At 39.8% G+C, this 15,760-nt stretch overlaps 1 protein-coding gene across 1 annotated transcript in view; it reads right to left on the reverse strand.

The window, feature by feature from the left end:
• Positions 1–8,136: 8,136 nt before the first annotated feature.
• The window catches only part of adcy3a (adenylate cyclase 3a), a 35,304-nt gene continuing 27,680 nt past the window's right edge, over positions 8,137–15,760 (reverse strand). Inside the window, exons 17-21 of the mRNA XM_071526467.1 lie at positions 14,454–14,600; positions 13,917–14,030; positions 11,691–11,817; positions 10,640–10,764; positions 8,137–8,877 (exon numbers count right to left, since the gene is read on the reverse strand). Coding sequence (XP_071382568.1) covers positions 8,698–8,877; positions 10,640–10,764; positions 11,691–11,817; positions 13,917–14,030; positions 14,454–14,600 — 693 coding nt within the window. The 3' untranslated portion in view covers positions 8,137–8,697. The remainder of the gene's footprint in view (positions 8,878–10,639; positions 10,765–11,690; positions 11,818–13,916; positions 14,031–14,453; positions 14,601–15,760) is intronic.

Below are 15,760 nucleotides of genomic sequence, written 5' to 3' on the forward strand. Positions count from 1 at the left end.
GCTACGTGAGCTCTAGGGGGCGCTATTGGTTTCTATTGTCAGCATATCATGTTAACTTTACTCACATGGCAATGCAAACAATAACATTGAAATTAATTTAAATTGAATTGAAATTTAAATTCATTAATAATACCCAATACTAATATAATCATACTGGTTTCTGTGACTCATTAACTACTGTTGCTGTCAATAAAAAAAAATATATTAATGATAATAATGAAAAAATATAACTTTTTATTCATAGAACTTGCATGGTTATTATGGAAGCATACAGGTTACTTTATTTTAAATGTTAATGCAAACCAAAGATTGAGAATGCAATCCATTATTAAAGCATTATTTTTCACTTTAATATGGGTCATAATTAAATTTTAAATTCAACAGTAATACTATTTTTGTGACTCATTATCTGCATCTATGACATGTTAGCCCACTACTACTACTACTACTTCTACTACTACCATCCCCACCACACCACCACTAATAATAATGATAATCCCCATGATAATGAAAATTGGAAAGTACAAATGCATTTCCACAATGGTATTTTAATTTTCCACTTATGCAGGCATAAATTGTTCACGGAAGTACATACAAATTGGATCATTGAATTCATAATATCATTATTACCCAAATTACGCATGCATGAGTGGAAAAATAAAATGCGATCATGGGGTTGCACTTTTATATTCCAATTTTCATTAGCATTTGAATAAACTCATCTAGATGCTTCCATAACAACCATGGAAGTTCTATGAATAAGAATGTACATTTTGTTTCATTATCTTCTCTGTGTGAAAAAGTGAATGATCCCCTTTAACATTCCTTACCATTTTCTTTTTTTTATATTCTTTATATTTCTTTCATATTCCATGTGATTAATCCTGTGTTTAGATTAAACATATTTGTTGGAGAGACCTGAATTCAAAAACATTTGAATCTCACTCCTGGCACTAGTGAATGCTCATCAAGTTCACTGGGGGAATGAAACAGGCATCTGGAGAGGCTTCCCTTTATATTCTTCTTCATGAATTCATTGTCTTTTTATTGGACCCGAGATTCCGATGTTTCAGTCGACCTCAAGCGGCCTTGGAGTCGTGTCCGCTGAGAAACCAAGGATAAAACAGACAAACAGGCCCGGATTCCCATTTTGATTTCGTAATAATTTGTCCACTGCACTGCTGTAGAGAATTATGGCTGATGCTCATTTGCTGCTTTCTTTAGGCTGAACCATCCCCCCTGTCCGCAGATCAATATTCTCCATTATGAATGTGAGAGAAGCATACACAGTGCCTAGAAATCCCTAAATGTTCAGACGCACAAAGTCGTACATCTTGTCCTGGTACAGTCTTTTCTCCAGTCCTGCCAGTCCAGATACCACTCCTAGCCCCACCAGAACACTGTGACTCAGCCATGACTCAGCCTGCTAAACTGCATTCTCCCGTGGGCATCAACTGGGTATGGCAAGGTGCAGCATTCACCATGCTTTGGACTCACTTAGGCTAAGGTATGGCAAGTGCCATATCTTTCTATACCCCATTGATGCCCATGGCAGGATGCAGCTTAGCAGGCTGAGCAGGCTTTGATCTTGCAATTTTTATCATTGCTAGCAATGTATTTGGTAGACATATCTTTAAAAACAAATCACATCAAGGGAGCATTCAGGATTAATGTTTGGTAGTTTGATCGTTTGGTGACCTACGTCTAATAATTTATCACACTGACCAAATAATATCTTGTCAGTCATTAGTCATTGCTCCACTCTGTCCCCAGAAATGTAGTTGATATAAGCAGTTTTTGTGGCAAATACTATTACAGATGGGATTTTGCCATATGTTAGTGTCCCTGGATTCCCTGTATTGCAGCCCGTCTCTTGCACGGGTGACTATGAACTTGCAGGTGGGGTTGCATGAAGGTTGCAGATGGTTCTTATATCTGTATGAAGTGATGCTACTTGGGCTTTGTGATAGACACAGCCACCGGCAGAGGTAGTGATTGATCTTCCTCCAGGTCTGCGACGGTGGACAGCAGGATTTCCTTGCACAGAATCTGTCCAAGGATGCCATTTTGGTAAATCTAGGTCTTGAGTATCCCTGGTAGCAGTGATTTGTCATCTGTTGCCAGCCGTGACCCAAGCTCCAGAGCAGTGAGTCTGCAGGGTTTCATTCCGACCAAAGATTACAGCAGCCGATTTCACTGATTACCACACCGTCAACCAGAGAGGAGGAACTAATAAGTGGTATCAGCTGGTGTAGTGTTTGCTTGGAATGGAAACCTGCAGACTGTGGACTATACACCACTGGCTTAGAGGGAAACATTGCTCCCAAGCAGTCTTCTGGAAAAGGAGACTGAAGGACATTCAAGGTTCAGACAGAGGTGTTGCCCAGGCCTCTGACAGGTTTTTGTACCATAGCTGGAATAATGAGCCTCGGAAGAAGAAACAAGACTTGCCAGCCACGTTTCCTCTCTTCAGCACTAGGGCACTGAAGCAATGAGAAGCTCAATTCATGAGCTTCTCACCCAGATCTTCTATGAAGTTTCTGTTGAGGGTGCCGCCAAATGCCAGCTCTGACTGACTGGTCTTTGTTGCCCTCGGTCAGTGTTTCTCAACCCTGGTCTTCAAGTACCATAGCCTTGCTGGTTTTCACTCTAGCCATCTAACCAGGAGCTGATTTACACCTGGGATGCAATGTGAATGCAATTAACAACCTGGTAGGATAGAAAACCAGCAGGGCTGTGGTACTCAAGGACCAGGATTGAGATCCACTGCCCTAGGTTAATCACATTGGAGGTTCTTTCTTGCCTAGTTACCCATTAACTCCTTATTCACGCTGTTGATGGTTGGACTTTAGCTTGTTCTTCTTCTTGTACAAAGTGATGCTGTTTAGGCTTTATGGCAGGCTCAGTCCCCCGCAGTGGTAGTGGCCGATCTTCCTCTAAAAGTCTTCGACAGTAAACAGCAGGACTTCATACTTGTAAGAGCCACAGGATCAGTGCAGGAAGGCATTCTGGTAAATCCAAGTCTTGAATTTGCCATGATCTGTCCACTGTTGCCATCTATGACCCAACTCCTGAGAAGTCTTCTGGATAAGGAGACCGAAGGACATTCAAGGTGCAGGCAGAGGTGTTGCCCAGGCTTTTGTCAGGTTTCTCTGCAATGGCTGGAATCATGGAGGAAGATTGGTTTGAAGTATATCCATGCCCAGGTGCTGAGCTTCTCGTGGCCCAGATCTTCCATGAAGCTTCTGTTGGGGGGGCCGCCAGATGCCAGCTCTTGCCTTAATTGGCTGATCCTGTGGTTCATCACGTTAGAAGTTCTTGTCATTGGTGTCTCCTCCATACCAAGTCTTTCGGCAGCAAGGCTGGAGTTTTCGGTGTGTGTTGTCTCAAAGATCTCATCTACATCCTTGCTGAACTGGAGCCTTTCTCTGTATTTGCAAAAGGCCATTTGACAAACCAATGTTTGGCCACTTTACTTGGGGCTGCAGGCAGTGGCATGTGGTAGTGATAACTGTAGTTAAATTATGTAAATATTTTTCAAAAATATAATTCTAAAAACTAAGATGAATAGTCAAAAAATGTTTTAAGTAGTCAGTTTGAGGCCTCTGAAGTAAATATGCATTACCAGATTCAGACACTTCTTCAAAAATATTTTCTGCAGAAGATATTTGCCTTCTCAGAAAATGTCTGCTTTTGCTGAAAATATATTCATACTGCCAATGTTCTCTCATTTCTATCCTTTCGTCTTTGAAATCCAGGGTCCAATCACTCTTGAAGGCTCCACAGCAGGAAAAAAGGGAGCTTGAGCTCTCTGCACCATCCTTTCAAAGCTAAGAGTTAAATTGAATAAATGACAATCGAAGTAAAGCCCAAATCAAAGAAAGTCGGCGGCTGTGATGTCACTCCCCAGCAATAGTCTTATCACTTCTAAATCTAAATTTAGACGTTATTAAGAGCCAAGTGTTTGATTGAGCCATCAGCTGATGCACTTGGCAGCCGCCGGGCCCTCCATTAGCGATGCAGTTTCCATAGCATCGCACAGTAATCGTGACACTAACATTTGTCTTTTTTTTTTGTATTTTTTTAATCAACTCACCTTATGATGACAAACAACTGAAAAGAAATAGGGTACACTGACAATAAATTATTCAACTTAAAAACCAGGGTTGAGGTCAACTGCTCAGAACAGACTAAGTAGGCCTATTTCTAATTCAATCCACAAAAAATTGAGAAAGCCCAACAGGAATCAAAGTTCTGAATGAAACTGTGAAAAAATCGGAACGTTAATATAATCACCACCATCATCATCGTCATCGTCACAGGGTTTAATCAATTTTGTTGCCTTTTAATGCCATCAGCTGGCCTCAAACTATGGCGCAAAACTAAGCGTGGGCTCTCCAGATGTGGATGGTATCACAAGGTTATTGAATTTGTACTTAGCTCAAAAAATTCTGTCGTGACCAAAACCTGGATTCAAATACATAGTTTACAGATTATTCAAAAGTGCTATTTTGTTCCCAAGCCTGAGATTCTTTAGAAATACAAATCAGGAAACGGCAATGGCCCACATTTTGGCCTTTACATCCAAAGCCATTCCTTCAACGTTGGCACTTTCACATCTGTGTAAGAAAAAAAAAACAAAAAAAAAAAACATGTCCCTGTCATTTCCAATAAATTAAATCGAACCGATAAACACCGCCCAACCTCTATGTACAACAAGGACACATTTCGGGTCCTCTTTCCCTTTCTTTAAATAGGACAAAGCTCATACATTATCATAGAAAAATATGAATTAAAGGGGAAGGAATGTTTTCACCTTGCCTTAAGGGAGGGAGAGTATCGGGGGTTGTAGAAGAATAAACTATTGCACTTTCATCCCATCTACAAGAGACACTAATGGGGTTTACAATCAGCAGAAGAAAGCACAATCACTCCTCAAATACTGTTCCACCTCACATTCACATGAAAACAAGCACACATCTGCATTCCGACCCAGCGGTGTGCTCATGCTCCCGCGTGTCGCTGCCGCCGGGGCGACAACCTCGTATCTCCGAAAATGTTTCCCCGACTTTTCAGGGACTGTGAGAAGAAGCCCCGTGCTCAGCTTGGCCGCCGTGCCTTTTTTGGAGTTTATCCGATGGCGTTTTGAGAGTTCGGAGAATTTTCCCCAACCCTATAGAGCGGCGGTTCTCAACGTGGGGTCCGGGGACCGCCGGGGGTCCTTGAGGGGGGGGGGGGGGGATCCCAGGGGGGTCCCCAGCAAACTGATGACTTGTTAAACTTCATCATTATCAGTGGTGGAAAGTAACTGAGTACATTTAATCAAGTACTGTACTTAAGTACAATTTTGAGGTACTTGTACTTTACTTGAGTATTTCCATTTTATGCTACTTTTTTTTTTAGAGGGAAATATTGTACTTTTTACTCCATTACATTTATTTCACAGCTATAGTTACTAGTTAGTTACTTTTCGATCATCTTTATAAAATAACTATAAAATAGCATTGTTATAGATTAGACTACCCAAAAGTATAGCTAAATTGTTAAGATTAGCTTCACGTTGACAACTTTAAAATGCTGCTTACATGTACATGTATGTCAATAAATCAGAATGAATATACTCTAAGTACATTTTGCTGCCAATACTTAAGTACTTTTACTTAAGTAAGATTTTGAATGCAGGACTTTTACTTGTAATGGAGTATCTTTACATTGTTGTATTGCTACTTTTACTTAAGTAAAAGATCTCAGTACTTCTTCCACCACTGATCATTATTTCATTTACAAGAAGCGAACACAATTAGAGAATGTAGAAGAATGACTGTTTTGATAATAATTTCACTGTTTCAATTTCTCTCTACAGATAGTCGTGGAATTCTGGAGAAAATTCTATCTAAAAATAAATATATTCACAGATTTGGGTCGGAGAGACAAAATCTCATCAAATGGGGGTCTGTGGCCCTAATGTGGACTAAATTATTGGTCCTTGATATGAAAAAGGTTGAAAATCACTGCCATAGAGGAGCATGTAATCCTTCAGCTAAAGTTAAAACACGAAAGTCGCCCAAACTGGAGTCAAGAGGTTTTCAGATGGCAGCAGCCATACGCAATTACACCCATCCACAATCAATGCATGAAACTCATTCTAAAATACTGTAATCTAGCCCAGTGATTCTCAACCTTTTTCATATCAAGGACCCCTAATTTAGTCCACATTAGGGCCACAGACCCCCATTTGATGAGATTTTGTCTCTCGGACCCAAATCCGAGAATATTTTTTATTGTTATATATGATTTTGTCCAAAATTCCATAACTATCTGTATTGTAGGTAGAGAGACAACAGAGAAACTATGATCAAAACAATTCTTCTACATTCTCCAGTTGTGTTAACTTCTTGTAAATGAGTAATGGTGAAGTTTAACGATTCATCAGTTTGGTGGGGACCCCCTGGAACCCCCTCAAGGACCCCTGGTGGTCCCCGGACCCCACGTTGAGAACCACTGATCTAGCCCTCTCTCAAAACCCACGCACACACCCACACTTTCATTATCCTTTTCCATCCTGCTCAACAACACTCCGAGGCACAGAAACATTCAAAAAAAAAACCCTAGCGGTGACGTGTGCTGCAGGAAGTCCAGGAGGAGAAGAAGAGCATAGTACTGAAGGCAGGCGGTCCCACTTCAGAGATTTTACTTGAATCCAGATCAGAATTAAAAAGGAGAAACAACACCTTGACTGCAGAAAAATACCCTATGAGCAATGCACGCACCCACACACACACACACACACACACACACACACACACACACACACACACACACGTGGGCAGAAGCAGGTGGCAGATCAGTCTGCATCATCACACTTTGGCCTATCGTTTGTCTAATTCTAAATAATCTTCCTCGTCAGAAACGGTAAGAAAAACAGCGAGCACAATTCCAGTCCGTCACTTTCCAAACGCGGAAGTATTTTTGTAAAAGGGGGGAAAGATGTTGAAAATTCAGGCCCTCGGTCCGAAAGCCATTTGGTTTGGAGTGTGCTGGGTTAGACGGCGTCGCAGCGGCTTGTGTGTTTGTAAGAAGGCAAAACGCAAGTCTCTGTGTAATCAGTGTCTGTGTTTCGTCTGAGAGAGTTACGGAAAGGTTAGCATGGGCGGAGGTTAGTGCCAGCAGAAACGGAATTTCAATTGCATATCATTTAGGGCTGAACAATTAAATCGAAATTTTATCGAAATTTTAGCGAAATCGCAATGTGGCCTACTGCAATTTTCAAATCGCAGGAGGCGCAATATTTGTTTAAAAGGCGAAATGTGTCAAAATAGCATTTTAAATGAAATATTGTGGTGCTGCAGAGATGTCCTGGCCTCCACATCATATTCTACAGACTTAAGAAAACATCTTTGTTTGGCACAGATCCCCGCAAAAAACCACACCATAATCGTTTTAATCCGTTTTTCAATGAAAATGAGAATAATGATGTAAAAATGATCATTCCCTCTAATATCGCAAATCATATCGCAATTGCAATATCAGTCAAAATAATCGCAATTGTAGATATTTTTTCAAAATCGTTCAGCCCTAATGTCATTTAATTTTGGTTTATTTTTGGTGCGAGAATTGAAACAGAATTACAAAATTTGAATTTGTATTGCCAAATACAAACTGAAACTGGATTTAGTGGTTCGATTTTAATTTGGTCATTGTTGCTTTCAACTTTAAATCTTTATTTCAAATTAGTTTGAGCACACACCTCAAGCTAGCCAAAACATTTTTAAATTGAATTGTAAGAACTGAATTTGAATAGTATTGAGGGTTGAATTTTTACCTCAATCTAGTTTGAAATAGTTGAAAGCAATGAGCAACAATGAGCCAATTCAAACCATTACATTCTGTTTCAATACAAATTCAAATTCTGCAATTCAGTTTCAATTTTTGCACACAATGATTCAATTCAAGCATCAAATTCAAATTAATGCACTTCAGTTTCTGCTGGCACTAATCTCTGTTCATAGTTTAGTGCCAGCACAGAATGTATTTGAATTGAATAAATTTGAATTGTTCCTGCTCATACTGTATTGATGAATTCAAAACGTGATTTTTGAAAAAAAAAAAAAAAAAATCCAAGTTAGTAGTAGCAGTACACTCTCCAACATTGCTGGATTTAATCTTTGCTTGTTTGCTTTTCCTAAATCCCCAGATGTCTCACAGAGCTCAATTGGACTTGAGAAAACAAAATTTGAACTGGCATAACTGAATTGAAATTATAGTTAAAAGTTAAATTCAATAATAATCACATTAAATTTCAAGGCATTGCAGTCACTTTCCAATTATGCCTTACAAATTCAATGGATCAATATGAGCATGACATTTTTCAAATTCAAATACAATCTCCGCTGGTACTAATATCTTTCCATAGAGAATGAACAAATGTCTGTACAGTGGTGTGTGGCATGTTGTCACAGGTCTGGAATAAGCGTCTCAGTAGTATTTTAAATTGCTTTCGAGCTTCGTAAACATTCTGTTAACATGAGTCCATGTATCAAAATGTTTCATGGTTTATGGGCAAAGCACTTCTCTTTCCAAAAAATATCTCCTTTGCCCCTCTATGCATTCAAGGTATAGTAAATGTGATTGCTGGGGAGTGTGTGGGTGTATGTATGTGTGTGGGTGTGTATGTATGTGTGTGTGTGTGTTTGGTCCTTAGCTGTCCACCACCTGGTGTGGCAGAGTGACAGAGGAGCCATTGATAAAAGAGCCTTGTTTGTCTCTGCCTTTCAGGAAATATGTGAGCAGCTCTCCTTTTCCTTTCACAAAGATGGGACCCCTCCTCACAAAGCGGAAGCCGTACTCCTTCAGGATGTTGTAGCAGTCCTCCACCACCTGGGGGCGACAGAGACAGGGAGTGTAGAGTGAGAGTCAGTGGTGGAAAGTAACTAGTACATTTCAAGTACTGTACTCAAGTACAATTTTGAGATACTTGTACTTTACTTGAGTATTTCCATTTGATGCTACTTTATACTTCCACTCCACTACATTTCAGAGGGAAATATTGTACTTTCTACTCCACTACATTTATTTGACAGCTTTAGTAACTTTTCAGATGGAGATTTGACACAATGGATAATATAACAAGCTTTTAAAATACAACACATTGTTAAAGATGAAACCAGTGGTTTCCAACCTTTTTGGCTTTTGACGTCTTACAAAAAGCAGTGTGTAGTCGGGTCACATTTCAGATGTCTATGAGTTGTTAACAGCTCCACCAAATAGTGATTTTTCCCTCTAAACCTCACATGGTTTCATTTCAATAAATGTTCAAATGATCCAATATTTCAGCAAAAATCAAAGATTAGAGAAAAAGTCCAAAAACTGAAAACAGATTTGTGTATCAGAACTTTGTTTTTTCTTCTTTCCTCTCCCATTAATAATCTCACGACCCCTCAGATTTATCTGGTGACCCTTTGGAGGGGCCCGACCCCTAGGTTGGGAACCACTGGACTAAATTAGCTAACTGTATATAAAGTAGTTCAAACTAGCTCCACCTCCAGCAGCTACAACAGTAACATGCTGCTTACACACTGATGCTTCAGTATTAATAATCTAATGATGTCATATATAATAAAATATCAGTCAGAGGGACCAAACCACTACTTTTACTTTAATACTTTAACTACATTTTGCTGCTAATACTTATGTACTTTTACTTAAGTAGGATTCTTTCATGCAGGACTTTTACTTGTAATGGAGTATTTTTACATTGCTGTATTGGTACTTTTACTTAAGTAAAGGATCACAGTACTTCTTCCACCACAGAAGTTATTTGTGATTATTGCAACCAAAAACACTTTTAATTTGGAATTTGAGTTGCATTTTTATGTGTTTTTTTGCAGACAAGTTGTGGGCTGAATTAAAAAAAAAAAAAAAGGTACTAAACTGGCACTAAGAAGATAAAAATATATTTTTTTAATTCTAATTGTATCCTATATAATCACTTCCTGTAATTACGAAATGCTTATTCTTTTTTTATTTTCTGAGCAGAAAAAATATGGGTTCTAAGTTACAACAAAGGAAAATACTGTACTTGGATTCCAGTCTTTATAAAATAAACCTTCAACTCCCAATAAAATCAGTCTATTTGAATGAGCTTCATGATTATAGACTATATCGTTTAATTTAAAAAAAAGTGTCCATTTCTGTTTGAGGTGGACTTTGTCTTCCTAACAGCATGCAAACCAAAGGCTCAGGATAAATGAGACTATGATAATGCAGGTTAAATGAAGAAAAAAAAAGTGATTCAGTTTCTATTATTAGGCAAAAAAAAAATTTAATCCTCAGAAAAATTGCGTTAAATTCTCATAAATCCTGCGGTTGCTACCGAGGAACTAAACTATGAAATGAACTGTATTCAGTTTGTTTTTAAAGAGTTTCGTCTCCATTGTGAGCCTCATTTGACGGAGCAGTTCAGAGACATATACCTGTACTTTTACATATAGTGATGGAAGGATGATCATTTATTTTATTCTTTGAAGCCACAGGAGCTGCATTATGAGGGACATTTTGTGTTTTTCCTCATGTGGATACAGTGTGTCAGGTAATCAGTGGACGTTTAAAAAAAAAAAAAAAAAAAAGGTAGAGGCTTTACCTGGATGTTCCCCATCACGCCTGTCGACTCCATGCGACTGGCCACGTTCACAGTGTTGCCCCAAATATCGTAGTGGGGTTTGCGGGCGCCAATCACTCCTGCTAACACTCCGCCTTTATTCAGACCTGGAGGAAATTATTGGCAGATTGGCATACAGGAATATATGCTACTATTAATCAAAAACAGCTGAATGTGCTGCTAACACATACACATACAGTATGTTAGTATTACTAAACCTAGATCTAACCCTAATCCCAACCCTAACCCTCTGGAGTTAAATTAACAGAAATAACAAATGATATATTTTTGTATTTTGATGAAGAACTTCTTGCTTGCACAACATAGAAATAAGCAGAGAAATACTATTGAAAGTGCAGATCCTAATCTTCCCATCAATCATCATCAAAGTCTGTAGACCAATCAGAAGCAGAGATATTATCACTTAGATGAAAAAGTAAGCGCTGTATGTAAAATCTTATTTTGCGCAAAGGAAAACCAAACTTTTACATTTTTGATCTGGAATTTGATACTCGTTTGACGCAGAAAGAAGCGTAGGAAAAAAAGCTGCGCAAAAGTGCGGGCTCTAAACTTTCAGTTGGTTCCTAGAAAGACTGTGGATCAATCAGAAGCAGAGCTGTGCACAAAGGGACCAATCAAATGAGACGTTAGACCTATAGCTGAAGAGAAAGGATATCATGCTTTAAGGGTCAAAACTGTTTTTTAGGTGGTAAACAAAGGCAAATTTCAATGTATCGCAAAATTGCAAAAATGATCTTAGACTCCAAAGGGCTGATAAAACATAATGCAGCTTTAATGTTTACCCTAACATAAATCTAATTGTAATTCTGATCTAAATCCAAGACCTAAACCCTTAAGTCTTAACCCTAAACTAGCCCTTTGTAGGAGTAAGGACTGACCACAATGCCCTCACTGTGGAGGATTTTCCCTCATATTTCTATGCTTGTCAGAACATGTGGTCCTCATAAGGAATAACAGACACACAAACACACACCATACACACAGATTCACCAAGTGAAAGGTTAGCACTGACCGATACGTAGCATGAAGTTGTTGAATGACTGGTAGTTGATGTTCATGAGCGTGACTTTCATGGCCAGAGCAAAGTCTGCCAGGTCTGCCAAATGTTGCCAGCGCTCTCTGTCCGACAGCTCCTCTTTCTGCCAGACAAAACAGTGTGAAAACAGTATTTGTATAGCACTTTTTCAAACAAATGTAGAAAAAAAAGTAAAACAATTAAAGTGGATATCTATTATATATTCATAAAAGTGCTTTTTAAAAGGGGATTTAAAAGGATGAGCCAAGAATTGACCCCTGGGGCACACCACACTAAAGATGAGGAGGAAGAGGCATTTCCTACAACAACTGAGAACAGGGGCAGACTTAGTGATCTGGGGGCCCTAGGCAAAGGCAAGCAAGGGGCCCCCTGAATCCCAACTCTCTCCCATTTTAATCCATCCTTTCTGTATATTACCTTCAAGCTAGTGCTGAGAAAAGTATGCATGCAAGGGCACTTTTTTTTGTTACTTCTTTCTCAGATACTGATGTAGTGGCAAGCAAAATGAGCTTAAAGTCAAGTGGCAAAATCACACTAGATAGCTCACTATAGCCTGAGTGATTGGGGGGGGGGGGGTTCAAGATTGAAATCATTTATTGTAACAAAGAGAGGGGTGTACATTTCTTTTATATTGATTAAAAGTGTACAGTGTACATTAGTTCTGGCTGCCGGGACCCAAGGCAGTCGACTACCTTTGCCAAATGGTCCTGCCCCTGACTAAGAAAGTTCTATTAGCCAAGTAAGGTTGGAATAGCCTGGTATCCAGCCCCTATGAATCGCAGTTTTCAGCACTCTTCGAATTTGCATGGCGATTCATATGAATTGCCTTACAATCGCCATGCAAATTCGAAGAGTGCTGAAAACTGCGATTCATAGGGGCTGGATACCAGGCTAAGGTTGGAACCCTTCTAGAACGTAATCAGTTATAGCCCCAGTCTCTACTCAAAACACTCTGTTGTAGCTGGAGAAGAGTCAGCTCAAATAACCTAAACAAACTCTTGGCTTTGTTAGCTAGCTTAGGCTAATTTAGCAGATGTTAATGTTAAAAGGACTACACCAACTTTTTGGGAGTTTTGCCCATTGGTCACCTTACCCAATATCTGACAAGAGTATTGGAACCAAAATCATCTCTGTGTCTCCAATAGATAGCTCTGTCCTCTGCACATACTAGGGCGTTAGCAAATGTGATAGGTAATCGTAGGCAACTGAACCCCACTCCCAGAAAGTGGGTCCTTTAACATGCAACTACTCGCCATTACTAGTGCTAGCTTCTACCCCGAAATATTGGCCGTCACCCCCAGAGTCTAATCGGCGTCAGACCGATAGACGATGGGTTCCGAGATTGGCTTCTACTAGACATGTTAGCTAGTGTGGAAATCAGATGTGGTTACAAAAAGACAGTGATATAGCTGACCAAATACTATGGTTAGCTAGCTAGCTAACAAGCTGACATTATCTAAACACAAAATCAGTTAGATGTATCAGTGGCACATGCTCAGTTCTCAGTCAAAAAGTACGTAGAAATTAACCGCGTCTATTGAATTCGGTTGAGACAGCCAAGTTGAACATTTACAAAAGCAAGGACCTGAGGACCTCCAATATGGCCGCCAGAGGGTGTGTTATATCACATGAAAGTCCTCAGTATCTTCACGTTAGCCTCATACAAGAGGACTAGTTTGCTTATTTATCAATATATTATTGACATATTATGAACACACAAAGCACTCCAAAGTATGCCAAATTCATCAGTTACATATATGTTTGTAAAGCAATATTTATACTTTTAGGGCATTTTGAGGTCCTGAAAAAGTCTTAAAATGGCTTGAATATGATTATCTAAACTCAAGGGCTTAAAATGCCTTGAGCACAGTTAAACAAAGCATTTAAGTCTTCAATTCAGTTTTCAAGGACTTGAAAGTGTTACGGTTTCTTGAGAAATCAGCCCAGTCACACAGACCTGTATTCTCATAGGTCAGGGGTTGTTTTAAGTTTTTTTATTTCAACTGTGAAATTGGCCTTATTCTTCATTCTAAATGGCATTTAAAAAGGTCTTCAAAAGTCTTACGTTTAACTGAAGAAACTTAGTGACACCGTGTACTATAGAAGTGAAGACTCTGCTTTGCACTGGGCAGAGCAGCAGTTCTGACCCCAAGTTTAAAACAGGTGAGAGAATGGTGTGTTTGCGGTGGTGGCAACGCTGACCTTCAGGCAGGCGTAGCCGTTGCTGATGTCCGGGGTGACACCCGATGCTGCCATGTAGGTGCTGCCAATGGTCTTGATCTTTGTAATGCAGCGGAACTGAGACTCATCCAGCAGCTGTCAGAGACAAAGTTCAAAGGTTACTTCTGCTTGTATTGAAAGTAGAACTACTGGAGATCGAAACCCCGCCTCATGTTTCCAAAATAAGAATACTATTGTTGGTTAAGAGGACATCCTAATGGTCAGGGGATGTGTGAATAAACTTTGGCATACAAGTCAAAGGGTGGGGTTCAAACTAAAGCTGGGGACACACTACATATCTTTTACACCTGTATAGCCATTTGGCATCAAAATTGGAGCAAGTCAGCATTAGTTTGGATTGTCGTAAAGGTGATTTGTAGCAAGCGAGGGTTCAGGACTTCAATCTCTTGTCTCCAGCTGGGACCATAAAGATTATTTCAAACATGATGAGTCTGGACAAAATTTGACACATGAGGCACTACCAAAACCCTGAAAAGCAGAATGATGGACCATGCTTACACTGTCAAAATCTGAGATGATCTCATTGAGGAACCTCAGGCATTCAATCCCTCCATTATTGATGCTCTCCTCTGTGTAGAAGTCTGAGAAGTTGGGGATGGAGGCGAACATGACTCCAATCTCATCGTAGGATTGGCTGTACAACTCCTGGAAGGTGTCAGATTAACAAGAAGAAGGAAAAGAAATTGACAACACAGGGGTGGAATCCACTGAAAATGTAACAGTTAATTAATCCCCACTCTGTCTTCCAAAGCCAGAAATGTTCACACTCTTGAGCAGGGCTGTAGTACTCGAGACCGATTTTTGACGGTCTTTGTCTTGTCTCGGTCTCGGGAGTGAATATGACTCGGTCTTGAATCGGTCTCGGATGAATTAACGTTACATAATATTATTGTTTTTGTCATTATAATCTCTTCTGAGAAACTGACCAGCAGCGAATGATACAATTTTCACAGTTGATAAACTTATGCGCCCACCGAAAGGTTTAGTGACTGCTGATTGGTGATATGCCAACTACCCAACCAATGACTTTGTTTTGATAAAAAAAAAAAAAAAAATCACCATGTCCATAATGGTGTTACTCCTGCTCTCGCTCTGTCTTTGTTTTTTTTCCTTTGTCTTCACCTTCTTAAATTACAGGTAAGAATATTTTCAGTCAAGCAAAGCTGAGAGCAGCATATGTTGTGGAGCAGTAAGAAAAAGTAGGTGAAATAGATGAATCCACTTCTAGTTAAGTAAAGGTGCAACTACTGTATGTTATGAACATAAACAAGCTGCCTACAATTAATTTTGTCCTCAAAACATGCTAATTTTGTTGAAATATCTTGGTCTTGGTCTCGACTCGATCTCGACCCCCCTTGGTCTTGGTCTCGACTCGGTCTCGACCCCCCTCGGTCTCGGTCTCGACCCCCCTCGGTCTCGGTCTCGACCTCCCTCGGTCTTGGTCTTGAATCGGACTCGATTCACCAATGACTCGATCTGGACTTGGACTCGATCAAGGTGGTCTCGACTACAGCCCTACTCTTGAGTAGCAATAATGCGTGGTAACACTCATCAACATTACACTATTTGTTGTCATCCTCTCACGTGGGGCTAGTTTAGATGAGAGCGGGGACGCAATCGCCAATTTTAGGGGGTGTAACGGAAAAATAATATGCCATGTACTGTAACGAATTATTGCTACCAGGGAGTTATACTACTAAGAGCCCAACACTGCTCAGTAGGCACACATCTTGAATAAATCTTCCTTGACAAAGACTGGTCTGACCACCTCTTGTCTCCACATGCAGTCCTAAGCGAGAACCGAT

Source organism: Centroberyx affinis, unplaced genomic scaffold (genome assembly GCF_046629955.1).
Source record: "Centroberyx affinis isolate AG114_WGS23_722 - 3 ecotype Tasmania unplaced genomic scaffold, CSIRO-AGI_Caff_v1 ptg001414l_1, whole genome shotgun sequence".
Lineage (NCBI taxonomy): Eukaryota > Metazoa > Chordata > Actinopteri > Beryciformes > Berycidae > Centroberyx > Centroberyx affinis.